The sequence below is a fragment of the Thunnus albacares genome, chromosome 19 (genome assembly GCF_914725855.1).
Source record: "Thunnus albacares chromosome 19, fThuAlb1.1, whole genome shotgun sequence".
NCBI lineage: Eukaryota > Metazoa > Chordata > Actinopteri > Scombriformes > Scombridae > Thunnus > Thunnus albacares.
This window is the reverse complement of record NC_058124.1, coordinates 16,695,034-16,716,488: the sequence shown is the minus strand read 5'-3', so window position 1 is coordinate 16,716,488 and position 21,455 is coordinate 16,695,034. Positions and strand designations below refer to the sequence as shown.

General features: G+C 38.7%; 1 protein-coding gene and 1 long non-coding RNA gene across 2 annotated transcripts in view; one reads left to right on the top strand and one right to left on the bottom strand.

Moving 5' to 3' along the window:
- The first annotated feature begins 53 nt into the window (after positions 1–53).
- LOC122969842 lies at positions 54–9,636 on the top strand. Its single transcript, XR_006399097.1, has 4 exons — positions 54–134; positions 268–342; positions 1,975–2,083; positions 9,312–9,636. It is a non-coding gene; the product is annotated as an uncharacterized LOC122969842 (long non-coding RNA).
- csmd3b (CUB and Sushi multiple domains 3b) overlaps positions 2,419–21,455 on the bottom strand; it is a 385,890-nt gene continuing 366,853 nt past the window's right edge. The window contains exons 62-73 of the mRNA XM_044335847.1: positions 20,138–20,317; positions 18,977–19,150; positions 18,550–18,723; positions 15,347–15,420; positions 13,989–14,100; positions 13,716–13,895; positions 11,895–11,954; positions 11,001–11,159; positions 9,648–9,784; positions 8,924–9,011; positions 8,049–8,184; positions 2,419–7,454 (exon numbers count right to left, since the gene is read on the bottom strand). Coding sequence (XP_044191782.1) covers positions 7,295–7,454; positions 8,049–8,184; positions 8,924–9,011; positions 9,648–9,784; positions 11,001–11,159; positions 11,895–11,954; positions 13,716–13,895; positions 13,989–14,100; positions 15,347–15,420; positions 18,550–18,723; positions 18,977–19,150; positions 20,138–20,317 — 1,634 coding nt within the window. The 3' untranslated portion in view covers positions 2,419–7,294. The remainder of the gene's footprint in view (positions 7,455–8,048; positions 8,185–8,923; positions 9,012–9,647; positions 9,785–11,000; positions 11,160–11,894; positions 11,955–13,715; positions 13,896–13,988; positions 14,101–15,346; positions 15,421–18,549; positions 18,724–18,976; positions 19,151–20,137; positions 20,318–21,455) is intronic.

The following is a 21,455-nucleotide window of genomic DNA, read 5'->3' as shown; positions in this document are numbered from 1 at the left end:
TTTGAGGAAATCACTACATTATTCAGTAGCTGCTCTGGAACTTTCAATCATATCATTTGGTCTTCATCTGCAGATGGAGTTTGCCCATTTTTTGTCATGTAATTGCAGTTTTTTAAAAGCCCTTTTAGGGATAGGTATTGCAAAATAGTAAGGCTATGAATATTTTTGAAATGTGGCATTGGTTCATAGCGTATTTGTCCCGTATTTTTTTTTTTTTAAAAAAAGAAGGAAAAAAAACACAAATCAAAAACATTTCCATTTCTTCAGGACTTCCTGTCTATGTTGATGAAGACCCTGTGATAAGATCAAAAGCACCTGAACAACTACTAAATGGACTTTCAGGTGAGACTGTTTTCTCAACTGCTGTTTTAAAGGTCAAGAATAAACCTCCGGTAAAATAAATAGATGTAAATAAGATATATTTATTGTCCCAATGGGGAAATTTGTCTCCAGTGCATTATGTGCATCTCCAAAACATAGCCTAGATAGATAGATAGATAGATAGATAGATAGATAGATAGATAACAAAAAAGTTGAATAACAGTTATTTAAAATATTATCAAAGTTGCTCACCCATTTTAGTAACAGAACTAAATTGAATCGTCAGTTCAAAAGTGTGAAATGTAAAAACATTCAGTGATTAAGATGTTCAAAGGCACAAACTAAAGTTAAGTTAAAACTGCAATTGTCTTCTCTGTAATTGGACAGAGCCTATTTAAACATAGAGAAACAGCTGACCAGGATTGGCTTCTAAACTACTTGTGATGTCACAAATCATGCTCGTAGGCCTGTCCCTAAAAATTGTTTTTCAATGAGAGAGAAATTTTCCTCCATCAGCAGATGAATGTGAAAACAGCCTTCTTGTGTCAAACTCTGTACATACATCATTCTGCACAGTGGAGCTCAAACATTCAACTGTTGGAACAAGAAGAAATCTCTTCTCTGCTTCTGCCTTTCTCTTTTCTTTCTTTTATGGCCAATTGAAATGTGTAAAACAATATTGTTGCATTATTTTAGCAGGCAACCAAACGCAAAACACAGTATGTCAACAGTAATTCTTGCCTCAAATCATGACAGACACATTTTTAAATTCCCTTGAATTATTATCTTCCAAAACACAGGCCAAGGTAGGCTCATATTTTGCAGTCTATAGACTTAAATTTATGTGGGAGGGAAATTTTGTTGTTTATTATACCTCCTCCTCTTCAGTCAAATCAACTTACTCATTTGTTTTGTAAAACTGTGTCCATTACAAGGCAGTCACAAGAGACAAGAGGAAAATTACAAGAGACAAGTTTGTGTTGTTGCAATTCCCACTGGTCGCCAATAGAGTTCAGTAAAGGTGATACAGTTGTCATTTTTTAAAAAGTTGTTACTTTTTGCCCATATCCACTGTGTAGTTTGTTTTCCTATGGTGATGCTGCATAAACATAATTAATTCTCAGCCGTCTGGATCCCCTGTTGATCAGCAGCCTTAATCTATTTTGTGAAGAAACATTTTGGTCTTCTGAAATCCCACAAGGACTGGTGGTTGCACTATTTACAGAGTTATGTGTCAAGTGATTAAAGTGCTGACAGGTATTGAGCTGGCTCGTTAACTGTAGAAGGCATAACTTTAGTGTCATAATGAGGAACTTAAAGGTACAGAGCAGTCCCTGGCTCACCAATTTTAAAAGTGTCACCACTGACTCCTATGCACTACTTGTTTAAACTGATGGATTATTTGGAGAGTTTTTGGGTCGGCTGAGACATTTTTGGGGAGCTAAGAAGAGCTAAGATGTAAGCACATTTCATTTCAGATGTAGCTATTCGTCCTCAGTGGTGACCCAGGAGCCGCAGATACATTTAGCGACGGGCTTCATTTGCTTGAAAAAACCCAGACATGCACTTCCAAGCTGTAGAAAAATCTCATGGCTTGTAATATCTGTTCATGATATATGCAGCATGAAAACTCTGCATTTGCCTCTGTTGCAGAAAGTCAGACCAGCAGTCACAGGTGCAGCAGCAGAAATAATGTTGCATTCCCAGTGATAAGGACTTCCACAGTGAATGAATGGTCGCAGTTCAGGGAGTTCATCTCAAGGTGAGATAGCTGCACTGTTATTTATATGGTTTTACACTTTGTGCCTGCAGTATTTCCCCTGCAAGGCAGTCCCTGACTTTGAAAATGAGTTTTCCAGTCACATTTGAACATAACATAATATGTATAATCTCTAGTTTGTACAGTGGTATATATTCACTAACCGATGACAGTAGGTTCAGGAGTTGAAATGTGCACTGCCAGTAATATGGATTTGAATACAATGTTTTGTTTGCCTGGTATTAATCACATAAAATAGTCACAGCAAATCAATTAGCAGGAAAGTACAGAGACAATAAAGACAGACACGTTTTTTTACAAAAGCAATTAGCCTTTTTTAATCTTACATTGCATTGAAAATTTACATAATAGATTCATACATTTTACAAATAATTTCATCATAAAAATATATTTCTGTACAAAACACTTTTTTATTCTATATTTCATCTTTTTTTTTTCAAATGGTGAATATTTCCAATGTCCCCAGGCAGGAACGGCTTTAAGTCTTTCAAATCACATGGGTCTTATTGCGGTCAGTCAGTAGGAAAAGCCTGTGGCAAAATAGACTGAAGCTTAGAAAAAAATGACTTCTGATGAAGGGGAGGACTGGAGCAAGTGTGTGTTTGTGTGTTTGTGTGTTTGTGTGTGTGTGTGTGTGTGTGTGTGTGTGTGTGTGTGTGTGTGTGTGTGTGTGTGTGTGCGTGTGCGTGTGTTTGAAAGAGCTCGTGTGGATGACAGGGTTGGGGGGAGCTTGGGGGGAGTCCCATGGTTTTTGGTAGGCACTGTGTCAGATCCATACCGAAAAACAACAACAACAGCAACGACGACAACAACAGCAGCAGCAACAATCAATCCAAACTGTAATAAGAAATAATGTCACCATAGCGATGCAATGCGGGACACTCGCAGCGTGGATAAACGGGGAAACCGCAGCTACCGTTGCTTTTAAATCAGTTCTGACTCTAAAAGGAGTTTTCTGTCAGCTGGTTGCAGTCAGCGCCTGTGGTCACGACAGCGGGGGTTCTTAAAACAAAGTCGATGTTCTTGCTCACCCTGGCACCCAGACTCATTAAAAGCAACTGGTATTCATCATGTGTTGGGACACAAACTCACTAAATTCTGTCTCTCACTCCTTAAACCAGGCTCTTTAAAAGAAAATAAGTACTTTTTTTTTTAAATGGGGACCAAAGCTGAAAAACAGTGAGTCATGCTCATTGGTGTATGTATTCCTGTCATGTGGGGACCAATTAATATAGGTACAGTATATGGTGCATTTTCAGGCCCAACCCTTACAATAAGAAACTATTATGGATGTTATGCACACTCATATCTGACATCTTCTCTCAGCGGTGGTTTATCGACGGCACATGAAACCATCAGAAAGGCCAACAACCTGTGCAACAACAGCTTCCTGTGGCTGACAGGGGCTAAACACGGTGAAGGTTGCCAGCTATAAACATTTTTTATCAGAGTTGGTAGCAGGCCAGATCTGAAAAATAACTACCAGCCAAGGAACAGTGAGCTGAGATTATAAGGCTATATATTTATAAAATAAAAATAAGCATTCAACGCAAGGGGAAATAACAAATCTCAGTGGCCTTGGTTTTATGTTTGAATTTACTCTGATGTCAACTTGAAAACCTTGAAGATCTTTTCCCAAATCATCAGTTCATCTTAAAGCTTCAGTGTCTCTGAAATAAATGACGTTCAAGGCCCTTCAGAGCCTTTGAAATGCAACGTGCACACGCAAAACACTACATCATACGTCATTAAGATCTATATGTTATTGCACCACACACAAGTGTATGATAGTTCTCAAGTGCCAAAGGGAGTACAAACTTCTTCTTTACATCCAAGTAAAGGTTTGTAAATTTTGTAAGCCAATTTATAATAGATGTGGATTTCAGTACAAGGTCAAATCTGAATCGTCTGAAAAGAGAATTCTTGTACTACCATGATCCCAGACATTTCAGTATTGATTTATGAGACCAAACGCTTCGTTAACAGAGGAGCCAACTTGAGCACCGAGACTCAGTGATATAAAACCTGGAGGTGAACTTAAGGTAATGATCCTTCTAAGATTTACACATCTTGTCTTTGAGGTTTTAAGACCTAATAAGGTTACAACCTGTATGTTGTACAAGTAAATTGGGTCATAATTTTAGTAACATTTCACAAAGAAACCCATGGAAAACACCCTAAAAGCCACTCTTTCCAAACTACTTTCGACACGTCAACATATGACATAAAAATACAAAAAAGAACTGGCATGTCAATACACAACACATTTTCTACGTGGGTCAAAACATGTACGTGGTCCATAATCCACAAACTGTCGGGCAGTTCACCAGCAGTAATCATTATTATCTTTGCCATTAATATTATATCTTTTTTTTATTTATTTATTTTACAGTGTGTGTTTCTTATTTCACCATGGCCTTATGAAAGATGATGGAAAACAACAGTGGGTTCCATTAAGAGCTGGGTTTTCTGTAAGTTTTGACATGTTTCTGTGGCTTCATATGACCAGTTAGGTTAGAAAAAAGTGCTGTTCCAGCTGATCGTTAAATTATAAATTATAGATGACACTGTTATGTATCTGCAGTGATCAAGAACTGCAGTGAAGGGGAAGAAAAATAATGGCAACCACAGCACAAACTCCATCTATTAATGACTATAGAATAACCAGAATTTCTCCCCCAGGGATCAATAAAGGATCATCTTATCTTATCTTAGAAATCTGCCATGTGTAATAAATGTGTGATGAAACATTAACTTGAAACAGCATGATTGTTGCTGGCAAACCTTGCATCTCAACAATAATGACAACAACAATACCACTGACACTTATCATGATTGCCTCAGTGGGAAAGACAGTGTTGGTGTGAGGAACGTCACGTTTACACAAGAAATGGAAATAAAACCAATTTCATGTCACAAAGGAAACAAAAATATTGTTTGTGACTTCTGTGAACAGCACATAATTGTAATATCTGATATTTATTTCATTTTTTTTTCTAAAAACTCTCTGCTATAATCTGTCTTTCCCCTTCAGCCCCTCCCCTGTGGTAAATATATAGCACAAAAATATAGGTGGTGAATGCTCCCGAATATATATGCAATAGATTTACAGATCAGAAGATTCTGCAGCAATAACAAAGAAAGGAGAGAAGCACTCGCAGAGTGCAGAATTACAGTGGAACGGTGTCCACATTTGTAGGGCTATAACCCTGTTTGTCTGTCTTTTAGCTTGTCTGTCAATTTATGTCTGTCTGTAAGCCTGTCTATGTCTCATGTCTATCAGCCTGTCTGTGTTTAGTTTGTCTGTAAGCCTGTTAATCTGTGTTTGAACCTGTCTGTCTGTCTGTGGAGTGGAGACACTGGAAGTCTGCAACAGTCTTAAGACCCTACTTGTCTTCTTGAACGTGTCTATCTTTTTTGCGTCTAACAATATCTGTTTTTTTTGTCTCTTAATATCACCTGTCTGCTCTCTGTCTCTTTAGATTTTCATTAGTGTGTGCACCTGTCATCTTTTCTGTCTGTCACTCAATCCCGTCAGTGTCTCTGACTGTGTAACCTTTCTATCTGTCCGTCTCTCAGTGGGTAGACAGGTAGTGTTCCTGTAGAATGTGCTTTAGTGCCAGAGCTTTCTCTGTTTCTCAAAGTCTTTTTCCTTTGTTAGTCCATCAGAGTCCTCTGTATCCATTCAACGTCTTTCTCATCAGAATCCATTGAAATTCACAAGATCGGGAACATCTTTCCTCAAGGCCATATTCTGTCTGATCTGATTCGTCACATAGAGGGAGGGCTGACCTCTCTCAGTAGTTGATTTCAGGTTAGACAGGCTCTGATTTGCTGTGTTGGGATTTTAAGATCTCATCTTTTCTCTTGATGACTCCCTTACTCTACTTCCAGTTCGGTTAGGGGTTGTCTCCATCTCTTATCCACTGGATGGGAAGGAGCAGTTTATCCATTAGATGAGTCAGTCTCTTCTCATCTGTTCTATTAGTGCTAGCTCCCCTTTAGACTCCTTTTAGTTTTGCTTTGCTCTAATCCCAGTTCAGTTAGGATTATAGCTCCGTCTCCAGGGCTCCCCCTTATCCTTTGCTTAGGAGTTAGTCCCTTTTCAAAGCAACTTTTGCTACTGTCTGCTAGCATTAGCCGTCTCAGACTCCATTTTCATAAAAAAAAGACAAGAGACTGGTAATACCAGCCTCTGGTTGTCACAGAGTCAGGAGGTTGTCCTCTCTGGTTGCTAGGGTGTTGTATTCCGTGGTCATTGTAGAGATTTAAGAGGCTCCTGCTCATAACTAGTCAGTTTCTAGTTTACTTATGGTCTGCTGGTGACAGTGTCTGTTACTGTCAGTGTTGAACCCAGATGAACAGCATTCTTTGCTTCACAGTGTCTTTTGTGACATCCTTCGCCATCCGCAGCCATTTTGCTTCTGTGTTCCTCAAAGTAAGTATTTGTTCAGTACAGTTGGGGAGACAACATGGTACAAATGAAATCAACCTAGTTTTGTAGTGCAGTTTATCTCTATGATGTATAACCACAGCCAGAGCACTGATAATGTGCTCTCGCTCTCCCCGGGCAAGGACTAACGGTCACAGAGCGGAGAGTGGGTCATTCTCTCCAAAGCTCTGTGTGAAATACAAAATTCGGCACTGGGTTATGGTGACATGTCATGATATCTGACTAGTAGGTCATGGCTTTATCATTATTACTGGTATTAGACAGTGAGTGGGATTAAATAAGAGGTTGAAGTATAATGGCTATGTTCGGTTTAGAATCAAATTATGAATTTTCCTTGACCAGCTAAGACTTGGAGTTAAAGTTGGATAATACATAGGCCGGTGTAGTTTTCATCCTTTTCTTGACGTCACATCTCACTGTGAGTTTACACTGGCTGTGTTGCATCCATCAGAGATAGCAGAAATTTTACATTTGTTTAAATTCAGTTGCGGATGCAAAATGCTGCGAATGAAAGGTACCAACGCCGAGTTTTGGTTTCAGATGGATAGTTTTCCCTTGACTGGGCGAGATTAGGTTTCTGAACTGGGGCTGAAGGTTTTTTGTAATCAATGTATAGACCATGTTGCTGACGACGTTGAGGTTTGAGTCGAAGCATACGGCTTTCCCCCTTCACAGCCTTGTACCAATTGTGGTCCCCTTAGATATCTGAGTCATTAAGTTCAAGTGAGGACAATCAATCCTCAGACCATGGTGCAGACAGTATTTAGATTCGGATCGAATCTAACAGCCTTCCCTTCCACCGCCTTGGCGTTGGTGTTGTACATGGGGTTCTCAAAGGCAGCCTGGCCATTGTTGTTTTCATGGACTGAGCAACCTGTGTACTGTGTTTTTGGTGTGGTTCTGTGAAAAAAACAGAACAGCAAATATAATTACAATGTTAGAGTGATAAAACTGTTTGTCTGTTAATATTCACTTAACTGGTGGACAATAGCTATGGGGAGTCTTGGGAGTGAAAGAATAGTAAAGAAGTTATAAGAAGGATTAGAAGGAGAGTTGTGCTTATAGGAAGCCTAGTGAGATTCCAATCAGCCCATCCAAAACTAATTCCTTCAGCAAGCTTTTTTTTTGAGATACTAACAGCAGAACAGAGGACATTTGTATCTTTTAACAATGAGAATACCAGTCAATTGTGCTTAAATCACATCTCTGAAAAATCCAATTTACAACCTCCTAAACAGAATTGTTTTGCAGCACAGTTTGCAACAGATAATGACTTAACTGTCTCCTCAACAACCAAACCACTGGGGCAGGTACTGTTTTCATGAATCTGACAAGATGCTTAAATGTTAACAATGCCTTTGTACTTTTTGTGTGACAGCACAAAAAACACAAGTGATATAACAATTCAATGACAGGAACACATTTTTTTTTCTATTGCGGAAGAACAGACATGACTTAAATGCAATTCATGTGTGTGTGTTTTTTTTAGCACACCTTTGTTTGTAGAGATAGAAGCCAAAGCCGGTGAAGATTAGAGCGAAGAAAGGCACCAGAATAGCGATAGCCACAGAACTGCTGTTGGTACCAAGCTGAGGCGGTGGCGAATTCTGACTCTCTGACATATTCAGACCTGTTGTATACAAAGAAAAGCATCGTCATTGGTCACACAATTGGTCAGGATGGAATGATGAAATGACAAAGAATTATTGATTTATTATAAGCAAAACTCTGATCATATTATTTTAGAAAAATCAAAAAACTCAGTTTTGTTGCATGTTTGAAAGGAGGTCTTCCAAAGTGACAAAGTCTATACAGGACTAGCATTTCTCTCCATAACAGCTGCAAGTCAGATCTTGTCAACAGTGGATGCTGGAAGATCACAATTATTTTCTCTTCTTAGCATTTTCAGTTGAGCTGAGACCTGCAATGTACAGCACACTGTCCAGATTGTGTAAATGTCTTGTTAATCCCAAAATAATGAGTCTACCATAGGTGCCATTTGCCTCAGCTTGTTTGCTGATTTTGGCATCAGTACAGATCAGTTCCCGATCACCTAAGGTAAATGACTCCTTTCAACTCAATTTGATGGCGATGGAAGATGCAGGCTGATGGAGTTTAGCCCTTTTAAGATGACTTCGAGTGTGAAGAGCAGCTTTTGCATAGTGAGAATCTATCCACTGCAAGGCTGACTAAGTGTGAGCAATAAGGTCATTATTGCCAGCAAAGAGGAGCTCCCTGATTACTTTCTCCATCAGTGAGATTCTCGCAGGCAGTTCATGAGATTTTCACATCTGTCATTTACAGTCAAAGCTGACTTAACACAAAAATATGCATTATCCGATGCTGTTACTAAACCTAAACAGAATTACCCAGTCTTTGAAGTCCAAACTGTCCATAGTCTTTTCCCTGAATGAAACCCTGGAATACGTAACTAGAACCATCAGGCTCTGCTGATACCTGAAATGGGAGGATGATAAAGACAGGAGAGAAATAATGGTTGAGAAAAGGGGGAAAAGGAAGAAAACAGAGGGAGAGGGATAGTAAGAGAGGGACAAATGTTGATTTCATTTTGTGTAAACACAGCAATGTATAAATTCAAGATATGCTTTTGACTTTTGCTTAATCTATTGTTGAAATATCTTATAGGCAAACAACGTTACGACGATTTACACAATTTTACACACTTGAGTAAAAAAAAGAGACTTATTGAATGTTTTGCTGTAAATCGTGAGTAATCCAGTTTTCCTGCTTTTTCAGACCAGCTGGTGCTACAAAACTGCAGATACCCCATGATGAATATTTACTGAATGCATCACGACAATGTTAAGAATTAGACAAAATAAGGGAAAAAGGGATTTGTATAAGAACCTAGAAAAACTAAGCAGATGACCACAGTAAGCTCACAGAAAGTAATCACTGCAGTGATTTTCTGAACAAATAAGATATGTGTCTCTCAGTTGTGGAGCAGTGACTGTCTCACCCTGAATTTGTCTGTCCAATCAATCACAGAGTTAATGCACTGAAAATGTTTGTCTTGTAGTTTTGATGGCTGAAGTAAATAAAGTTGATTCCTTTGTGTCTGCTGAGACTTACAAATCCATCCATGGTCCAGGAGTCATCTATGATTTTGGCTGGAGAGATGGCTGAGTCTTTCAGCTGGTTTCCCTGGTTCACATAGTTCACCTGGTACATCAGCAGGAGCAGCCTGGCCTCAGAAGCCTTATACACTCCTGGAGAGGACAGAATAAATCCATGGTTTATAATGTCCCAGGGAATATAATTGCTAGCCTGCTGCAGAACATTACATCAGCATGTGTTCCTTTTTGAACTGGTGTATCCCCAATGTGTATATACAGTATCATGTCCAATTGGAAATCATAAAGATAGAAGAGAGAGACATGTTGGGACAAAAAAAACAACTTTAACAGTACAGTAAGCAAGAGTAGGATCAGTAAAATAAAGGTAAAAATGAAAGAGAGAGTAAAACCTTGAAACCATGTAAAAAAAATGTGTGTTTTTGCTTTGTACTGTTTGGTATTGTGCTGTAAAATGTTTTAATTGTGACCTGCTGTAGGGACTGCAGATGAAAATTTACTATAAGCTAACTCTGGTACGGAGTTAAAATAGTATAAAATAGTAACATTTATGTTTAACACTATACACGGTCCCAATGAATAAATAAGACAAGAAAAAAAACCCAAAATGATCCACCCTACTCCTAAAATCAAATTGTCTTTTTTTTACATTACTGTTCATGTAAAGGTTAAGATATGCACAAACATTAGATTTAGATTGATCCTCTGATCTCAGTCTCAGAAAAAAAGTAAATAAGTGTACTTGCCAAATTGTTTAACTATTCCTTTAAGTACAGTGCTTAGGTAAGGGAAAAAATTACATCTTAAGACAACATTGAAGTTTATTGCAACTGGGCACTGGCCCTTTGGTGACTGCATGAGCACTGCCTTAGCCGTTATTGATCTAAAGCTGCTCCTTTAAGCCAGAGGATGGATGTTAAAAGTCTGATAGCTGCATGTTTTTTGTTTTTGGGCTCTCTGCTACCAGTTCTAGCTTCAACAGGATTTGCGTTTTAATAGGGTCTTAACCCCCCCCTGATGTTGTTGTAGGACCCTGGGAGGTCTGTGTGTGAATAAGTGTATGTGCAGATGAGGGTTTGGGCAGGAAATACAGCAACAAACATTTAAAAAGAGGCTGGTGGCTCTAGGGAGGGAGTTAACTTCATACAGCAATAATCTGCCATAAAACAACAAAAAGTGTGCAATACAAAGTGTTGATAGTAGGAGCTCCATATTACTCAGAATGGCTAACACACCAGTGCACTGTACCATGAACATGACATACAGTATGACCATGCCATGTCCTGTCACATAACATTTACCATACATTATATACAGTATGTAGGATATAATTAGCTGCATTGTAACATGCCTGATAGGAGCAGTTCCATGTTGCTGTTGCTAAGGGTAACGTTGACTCTCCCTGTCGTGGAGTTGAAGCTGGTGATGCTCAGTGTCATAGGCTGCTTCCTCCCACGGTAATTATAGGACCCTTTCCAAATATAGTTAGGAGCAAAGACATCATCTGGAACTACAGAGCAGAACAGAATAAAACAGAAATGTTAAAATAAAATAGCGCATGTGTTTAGTAAGTATCAGTAAGATCTTAGATTTCACGCAGTTTAGATAAAAAAACAATCTTGCAGAATTTCAAGTTTCTTGTGTGCCTTATTGGAATACAGTAAATACATGAATAGATATGAGTGAAAGTTCTTGCTTTTCATTTATATTTCCTATAGTTGCATAGGTAATAACCCCATTACTATGTGTACTAAGAAGCCAAGAGTTCACATGTGGCTTTAGACAGAACCTTTCAATAGATTTAGAAGCTGCTTCTTGCTTTGATAGTTACAGAAACTTGTACATACTGCAGCTATAAGAACTCGTGTAATGACAGAGAGTTATAGAACTCCAACAGAATAGGACAGATTACAACAGAGCAGAGCTTAAAAAAAACATTGAACAAAACTACAGCATAGAGAAGAGCGTAGAGAACATCAGTAGCTAATTTACCTTTCTATGTATAATGAGGAAAAATAAATTATTCAGAACTATGAATGAATGCAGTAAAGTACAATGAAATCGACAAGAGCACATGAAGAACAACAATGTAGAGCAGAGAAGAGCCGGGTGGAATGAAGCAGAGCAGATTTATTAAACTACAGCAGACAAGACAAGACTAAACTAGAACAAAATAAAATGAAAAAAGAAAAGTCAAGAATAGACAAGGAATGACAGGACTGTACCAGCCTGTAACAGAACTGACCGTTAAGTTTTGGGCTGGGGGTTCCCGTTACTGGTTTCACAGGTTTCTTCTTCTCTCCAGCTACACACAAAAGAGAGACAGAGGGTGAAAGATAGCGTCCAGTGAGAACATGAGCAGTGATGTAGTGACACAGTATGAAAAGATATTAAAATGTTCAGCTAAAGCCCTAAGAAACCAGGCTTATACTGAGGAGAGTGCACTTTATTATTATCAAATTAGAGTGCAGTGCTGGTCACACATGCCCATAATGAGCAATGAGTGTGTTGAAAAGGGGTCACCAAAGATAAATCTCTTTAATGGTTATTTGTAGGCAGAGCAATGCAATAAAGTTTATGACCAATAATTGTAGTGCATATTAGATTCTTTTTAAAAGACCAGTGCATAGGATTCAGGGGGATCTATTGGCAGAAATGGAGTGCAATATTCATAAGTATGTTTTAATTAGTATATTATCACCTGAAAATAAGGATTGTTGTGTTTTTGTTACCTTAGAATGAGCCTTTTATATCTACATGGGGAGCAGGTCCTCTTCCACAGAGCCTGCCATGTTTCTACAGTAGCCCAAAATGGACAAACCAACCACTTGCTCTAGAGAAGGCCTTTCATGTTTTCTGTGAATTTTGCAGCCACCTACAAGCTTGGAAGGGGAAGGGGAGGTGTATTCAGTTGGTTGAAATCTGCAACCGCACCACTAGATGCCACTAAATCCTACACATTGGTCCTTTAAGTGTGGCCTTCAGACACTTTGAGTTTGACCATTCTAAACAGCTTCTATCATCACTTCAAGGTGCAGCCATTGTTACCAACAAGCAAGGCAAGCAACCCAGAGGGTATTTGTCCCACAATCTCAAATTGGATCAGAGAGTGCTCCCATTTTAAAGGCTACTTCAGGGCACAAGGGCGCCAGCCTTGGTGGAATGATTTTAAAGTTGAAGCTTGCAGTTTTTTCCTTGCACAGAGGTGGCCTCACAACTTCATCTGTTATCATTTGCTGGTAAATAAGATAAAAACATAACACTATTTCTATGATACAAAAAAATGCACAACTTGGCATTGCATGTACATCTTGGGGAATCTACACTTTGCTATTTGCAAAAATACTGATGGAAGATTCTGTGGTACGACCGAAAGCAGCAGAACAGCTACTAAATGGATATTGTGGTGAGATTGTTTTGTCAACTAGTGTTTCCAGACTTGACAATGAACTTTCAATCTCAACTTTTCTTTCTTGTTCTTGAACTGCTGTGGCAATCTGAACACTGACAACTGTGCAAACTCTGTGCTGTGGAAGATTGTGTGATACGATTGAAATCCCCAGAATAGCTACTAAATGGACATTTTGTTGAGATTGTTTTGGCAACTGTTGATCTAGTTTAAGTACAGCCTAATGGTGAGTATTCTATGCTAGTAATTACACAATGTGGCTAAGAATGATGGTTAATAGGTCACAATCCCTGCATTAGCACATGTATACATAACAAGGATGTACAGGTGGACTGGAATAAAACCCACAAGAAACCAACCAAACTGGCCTGGCCTGGCCGATTTGATGCAGGATGAAACGCCATGGGACATTTTTAAAATCTTTTTGTATCAGTGCTGCCAGACTCACCACCGACCCATAGGCCGACCTGCCCATCAGGAAAACTCATGCTACTCCAGATGGCCAGTATGTCCCTGTATGTGTGCTGAAAACACGTCTTTGAGCAAGACACACCTAACACTTTTACGTGTTCAATCAGTCTTAATTGCTCTGGATAACATCATAGATCAAATGCACTCATTAGATATATAAAATACAGATTTTTTTTTTTTTTTTACCTCGACATATAGGCATCTTTCCAGTCCATGTGCCGTCACTCTTGCAGACTCTGTGTTCAGAGCCCCCAGCTAGGAAGTAGCCCAGCTGACAGCTGTACACCAAGGTGTAGCCAAAACCAGGGAGATCCATCCCCACTACGTCCACATGGAGCGGACTCTCGGGCTGCTTACAGGCATGTGCTGGAGGGTGGAGACGAGATCAGTGCACTGGAGTTAGAGTCTGATAGATAGGTAGGATGATGTTAAAAACTTGAAAGGATGTATTTTTCTTACGTATGCACTCAGGTTGTGTTCCGCTCCATGTCAAATCAGGCTGGCAGGTTCTAGAGGAAGAGCCCTGAATCAAATGACCGGGCTGGCACTGAAATGACACCACACTCCCCACCTGAGAGAGAAGCAGACACACAGAAACACATATTAAGGTTTGTGAGAGTTTGAGAGAGTTCTGTGTGTTCATGGTGCAAGGACACTGAATACCTTCAGAGGACTTTAATATTGTTGAAATGCTGTACAGATGTCCTTTATTTCATTTATTAGAGGAGAAAGCTATTATACAAAATGAATTAGTACCATCCTGACAAATACCACATAAAAGTTTATTCATAATTTCATATCTTTTTTTTCTATTCAGAGCATTTAATGAGCGGGCCTTGGTGATGCTCATATGACGTACATACTCTGCAATGATGATGCAACTGAAAAACCATGTAACTGTTTCTTTGGTTTTCTTGAAAATATTACAAGTACCTCTCTTATGAGATGTATCTTGTGAGAAATATCCTTTACTAGTGAGTCCACATTACGGATAGCTGACAATTATCGAAATCAAACCTGTTGATCACGTTTAAAGGATAGATTTTTTTCTCTTTTTATTAAAATATTCACTTCATCATCATCAGCTGTGGAAGCATCCCTTCAGTGTGAATACACTGACCAACTCAACACGTCTCCTTCTGTGCAAAATTGCATTCAAATACATTCAAATGAAGTTTCCAGTCTTTTTAGTATGGAATTTCTATTTTTGTGTTTCTCCAGACAGTCCTTCCGTGCTGAGCCGCAGTAGGAGGCTACATCCCGGTGGTTGCATGTAGGTTTGTTGCTGGGACACAACAAGAACAAGAATATACGCTTAATTTGGCTAATTTGGACTGTTGAAGCCTCATATTAACTTTGGCTAAACTTTAAAATGTATTTTTGCTTGGGACAAGGACTGAGGATTTTGAGGAGGAATGCATGACAGTGACCAGTCAGTCTTTCGAACACACATATGGCATTTAAATATTGTATTTAGAGAGACATAAAAAAAATTGTACCATGTAATAACCATGTCCCATGTAATTATAATGACCCCTGTTCACATCCATCTGGAGACCTTTGTTGCATGTCATCCCTTCACATAGAAATTCTGAAACATCCTTTTAAGGAGCTCCTATAACCCATCATTAATTCAGTCATCCTACTTATCTCTCCTTTTCTTCCTTCTTTCCTTCCTTTCTCCCTCTTTGTAATTAGATACAGTTACCTTGAGAGCTCCCATTAAAGCAATCAAAACAGCAGCTTCTATATTAATAAATTAGTGACTTAGATAGGAACGTAGATGTGGAGTTAGTTTATCAGTGCAGATATCTTACCTTGAAACCGTAGGTCCGGTTTAAGGAGCCATAACGTGGTGTTCCTGGGTTATCACAGCTGGTTTTGGTTGGTTCTGGAAAGAAAAGCACCACAAGAGCATAGGTAATTACACAGAAAATCTAAAAGAAAGATAAATTAGCAGAAGCATTATATGTCCTCTCTCCACTCTCCTTTCCTCCACTGTTGTCATGGTAACAGTAGGCTACATATCCCAGCATGACAGCAGGGGGCAGTAGCGCTTTATCAGAAAACGAAGCAGGGCCGGCTCTGTCAGTGAGTGTGTCTATGTGTGGCAGGGTCATCAGCATGTAGAGCACATCCTGACGCAGAGCTCGATTCAATACAGCTTCCGAAATGACAGATTCACTCTGCACCTCTCTCTCTCTCTTTCTCTCTCTTCCTGTACCTCTCTAACTGCCCTCTCCCTCTCTCTCTTTCTCCCACCCTACTTTCCCCTCCCATCTATCTCTTTCTCTCTCTCGCTTTCTATCTTTCCATGTCACCGTATCCCCCCTCTTTCCATCCCCCTCCCCTTGTCTGTCTTATTTAAAGAGCAGGCTGCTTCACCTCAAAACTCATTCTGTTTCAGTCATATAGTAATACACATCACACACCAACATACAGCTGCAATCACACACTAATAAATCACCCCGAAACACACACACAAACACACAAAGAGAGTGTACATCCTTCACAGAAAAAAAATAAAGCAACACTGAGAGTCTTTTTGTGTGCATGCTCATGTATGTTTCATAGTCTCAAACTGAAAAAAAAAACAACAAACCAGAAAGATTTCACCTCACCGGCAACATACTGTAACTACTTCTCTTTCAGTACTAATAGATTAAGTCTTAACATCAATGAGGTAATACTTCAGAAGGAACCTCTTATTTTTATATAATCTATTTCACAAGGCATATTCCACTTTATAGCAGCTGTACAAGTGCTGTATGCAAGCCTTATCTAGTGCTATGAAGGAATAAAAAGTCAAGAGTCTGTTCGCATTACAAAAGCTCTCATTTATTACAATTCATCACCGTACTTGATGTTTAAGCACCTGCTCTGAGTCAGACATGTGAAGTGGTGCTCTAAACATCACATGTGGTGGTGAATTGACCCACTGGGACCATTTGTAATGCGTGCTGAGTATCCCTTCTAATTTTCTTGTTAATCCTCGGATAGCGGCAGCTTGTTTGAAGCTGGATGTGGATACCCGTCTCTGGAAGCCTTTTACTAAATACTGTAAGTTACAGTGTGTACTGGTGTTGTCTCGCTTCCCATATAAGATTGCTACTTTTTAGACCTAAATTTGTAGCTGTTGTTGTTGTAACTGTTTTAGTACTTAGACATCCCTTCTCTTAGAGGAAAGGAATTTATTTTATTAGTGCATGCACTCTTTGACTTATGTTGACTTATATAGTACAGCATGCAATATAGCTTCGCAAAACATTTGTTCCGGTGAATGTTTTGCTGTACTGTCTAGATTCAAATTGATCATTTAGTAGCTGCTCATTATGGCTGCTGGAGAGGATCCACTGTCATTCTAGCTGGACATATTACCAAAACAACGTGCTCACCCTAGGCCCTCTTTCCTCTACAACTTCTTCATGGTCTCTTTTTGCTGAAGCAGCTTGGGTCTCTTAAGTGTGAAATTCACTTGGGGATGTGTATATATGTCAATATTTATTGATAATTGACATAAAATGCATATTTAATCATGCATTCTATCTAATGGTGAAAAAAGCAGAGTTGCCAATCTGGAAATTATATTTCACTCACATCAGAGGAGTCCTTTAAGGAAAGTCCCCCTAAGGCTCCCTGTTCATTTACAGGATTGTCTCAGATGAGCCTCCAGTCACTATTCATTATAATTCCAATAACTCTGTGTAACTTTAACTTTGACAGAACTGTAGTTGCTCCGCACAGTAAACCCATGAGTAAACTGAAATAAGGCTCCAAACTCTATAATGATGGGTCATTAATCGCTATGATCATTAGGCAGAGGGATACCAGACACCAGTCTGGGCTCCCTGGTGAGCCACAAACCAGTGATAATAAACTGACAGGATAACATAAATAAAATGATGTGTTTCATACTGAAGGTTACAAACCCACACAAATTGCCAGTCAGGAAAGTAAACACATTTAAAACAAACAACAGTAATATTAATCAAAAGAAAAGATTTGTATAACAACTATTACATAAAAGCAAGTCTTTGTCACTATGATATGTTATTTAAAAGAAGATACTTATTTTACTAGAATGACCTCCTGAGAAACCTCATTCTAAAGGCTGGGGGTTCTGGTGGACCAACCATCACCGCCTATGATTTCAACCCACACATTGAAGTGGGTAAGACACCCCTGCCTGAGGATACCAGGCTGTGCTCCTGCTCATGTGGGGATAAATGATTGATGATGTAGTCAGGAACTATTAAAAAGTAATCAGTAAAATCTTAAATCAATTTTTAGTGGAGGTTAAAAGCCTTGATACTGTATTTGAACAAGTTGGAGACTAGTGGAACATTATAGTACCCAGGAACTTTCTTAACTCACAAATATATGCAGAAATACAGTGCCAAGGCTTTGACTTGACAGTATTTTAAGTTGATTATCCAAGACCTAGGGCTGGGAATTGAATCTCAATACTTTTTTGGTACTGATGGAGCTGGCATTTAATATCTGGCCAAATTCATGAATTGTTTACTTATTCTTAGATCTGATAGTTCCTGATTTAGATGAGAATTTTGCCAATTGTAGACTATTTTATGTAGTCGAAGTTCTTTTACAGCTGCCTGCAGTTAGACTTTTTAAGGTGTTTTTTTACATTTATATTTCTCAAACTAAGCTTTTGAAAGTATAATTTTGTTATTGATAAAGAAACTCAGGTATCATATTGGCACAAGTATTGCAAAATTTATGGCAATATCAAGCTCTACTAAGGCACAACATTTTTTACAAAACAGGCTTGCAGTTGAGACTGAGTGATCATATGAATATGAAAAATGAAGAGAACCTGATTCCTCTTGGGAAGCACAGTAAAAAGTTCACATATCAGCAAAATACTGTATGCAAGGTTTGAATGTTTTATAGGCCTTTCCAAAAGAAAAAAAGTCCAATAGGTTCAAGGGCCGTATTCCCCAATAAAAATTTGGCATTTGTATTTATAGTTCACTATAAATGTTATAATGAATGAAATTACCGATACAGCGTGGCTGGGTTCCACTCCAGGTACCATCACTTTCACAAAGTCTGGTTGCTGTGCCGACCAGAATGAGAGGTGGGGCGCAACTGAAGGACACTTCTGATTGATAGATGAAACTTCGTCCCTCTCTGAAACCACCAACTGGAGTGCCTGGGTCACCACAAAACTTGGCTGCACACACACACACACACACGCACACAATCCCATTTCAGTAAGTGGTGCCAACATAGCTGACAGGCCAGCTCAAGGACAAATGTAGATTTTGCTTCCAACTGTGATTGGTGATTGTCAAAGAACAATAACAGGAAATGTGTGTGTTTGTACGTGCGGTTAAGTGTGTGTGTGCCAGTACATGTGTTTACATTTGTGCATGTAGATGTGTGTCTTTGTGTGTGTGTGTGTGTGTGTGTGTGTGTGTTCTTACGTAAGCACTGTGGTAGCATGCCACTCCAGGTGCCATTGGCTACGCAGGTCAGGACAGCTGGGAACGAGAGCTCATATCCAGGCGAGCAACTGTAGCTCACGCTGCTGCCCCACTCAAAGTCACTGCCCTGCAGTACCCCGTTACTAATGGCAGGGGGAGCCGGGCAGGTCACCGCTGGGAGAGAAAAAAAATTAGCAGCTGCAGGTGACATTGCTGCATCACTCAAAATCTCTGTCATTTCAATGTACTGATAGTTGAAAGGGAGACTATTTGAGTAGCTGAGTACATGCTGTTTGAAAATGCAATTTTTCTGCCAGTTGACCGATATAAATAATTGGTTAGACACTCATACTTCATATTCAGAAACTCCTAATTGAATTAAATAATAGACACATTTTTTATTAATGTGATTACATGTTAATAGTAATAACATAATGACTTTTCTTGATTTTCCTGAGAGAGACACTGACTGAAAGATTCTGTGTCTGTCTCTATAGAGCCAAAGTTATACACTGTTGGTTTCTCAGCAAAGGTTTATAATGTAATAATTTATCTGAAGAAGCTACAGGCGAAACGCGTTGTTCGCTCTCAATAAAGTCACAGTAAAGTCATTACAGTGTGCGGTGGTATATTCTGATTTTCACCTTGTATGTTCCTGCGACCGACCAGCACCTGTCTGAAAATACTGGCTGTGCATGGGGAGTTCTGTCCTGTAATACTTTTAATTATTACATTATAAATAATTAATTTAGAAATTACTGATGAATACAGCGGTTGTACTGTGCAACTTGTGCATTATCCCAATAAAGTCCCTACAAAGTAGGGCTGTGCAGGATAGTAGTAGTGTTGGTGGTGGTTTTATAGTATACATTACAGCAGTATTAATGTATATTAGCTAATATCTTTAAGTATATACAAGAACATAGTTAGTTTTGATATAGAATACACATGGTTAAAGTTGCCTATAAATTTAAAGATGAGCAGACTTTCAAAAAACAAAAATTGTTTGTGTTAAATATAGCTCTAAATAACAAAAGCAACACATACCTGTAACTATGAGCATATATTATATAGACATAGACAGTATGTTGCTGGTGTTCATTATGATGAATAACATTACAACATAAGTATTATGCTTAAAAGTTAGGTGGTTTAATTTACCTGTGCATATCGGCATATTCCCACTCCATGTCCCATTTTGAGTGCACGTCCTGACAGGTGATCCATCCTCCTCCATTCTGTATCCTGGTTGGCACTGGAAGGAAACGTTCTGACCAATCGTGAAGTCTTCTCCATAGCGAAGGCCGTTTGCTGGCACACCTGGATCCCCGCAGTTTATCACTATGGAGATGGTGAGCGGGGTTGGAGTGGAAGAGATGATGAAGATTAAGATTACTTTTCAAGTGATGCTATGGAACAAGATCATTGAAATTATAAATGATATATTATTCCTCCTGCATACTTTATCCAGGTAATTCAAATGATAAGGAAAGATAAAAGGGGGGGCAAAAGAAAGACATGGAAAAAAAGGTAGGAGTTGTTAAAAGAGACAAAGTGCTGTTACATGAATTAGTCAGTTGTTTTATTTTTGCATTTCTTTGTCTTTTTTATCACTGTTTTAAATATCTGAAATATATTGGACACTAGATTGACAAACTTCAGGATCAAGTCTATGAATCTCAGAGGATTTTGTCTCAAGAATCCAAGTCTAAACAAAAATTCTGTGAGAGATAAAAGTTCATATTTATATATAATAACTGCACTTGTGTGTTTATTTGTGGAGATTGCAATGTATAGTGAATCTATGATCAGATTGTATGATCTCTTTACATTCCTTTATTGGCTTCACTTCTCATGCATGAAACAACAGTGATATTAGAAATAGCCGAGGTTGTCCTGGGACTCTTTTAGGGAGCATTAGGATTCCCCCGACTGTACAAAGCACTGTCCTTCATAGTCTAATAGCAGTTTAAATGCCTTTAAACCCACCCCAGATACTGTTATGCCTGTTAATATATGTAGCGTAATCTACTATAAAAGCCATTTCCTTTAAGTCAGGGATTCTTATAAACTTTTTCTTTCCAATATTTAAGAATTTTGGTTTCTCAGCATTTCTTTCTCCTTGTCCCTTCCAGATGGATATTTTAAAGGTAATTTCTTTGCACAGTGCATTAAAGTCAGAAATGTCACTAAAAATTGGAAAACATTAAGATACCACTCCTCATGTGGGGTCCTAAGCAAAGTGAAGTTCATCTTGAGACACAATGCAGAAATGTGTTTAACAAGGTATTTTCTTAGTATGTTAATAGTGTGAGCAAGCAGACTGTGTAACATACAGCACTGATTGACAGCTAATATTTGATATGGGAATAGAATGTCATACCTTATGGTTATTTACACTTGAGAATTTTCCCACAGAGCTCAAGAGGCAAATTAGCTAAAGTAAACAACGATTAAGGTTATTCATGTCACCCTTTAA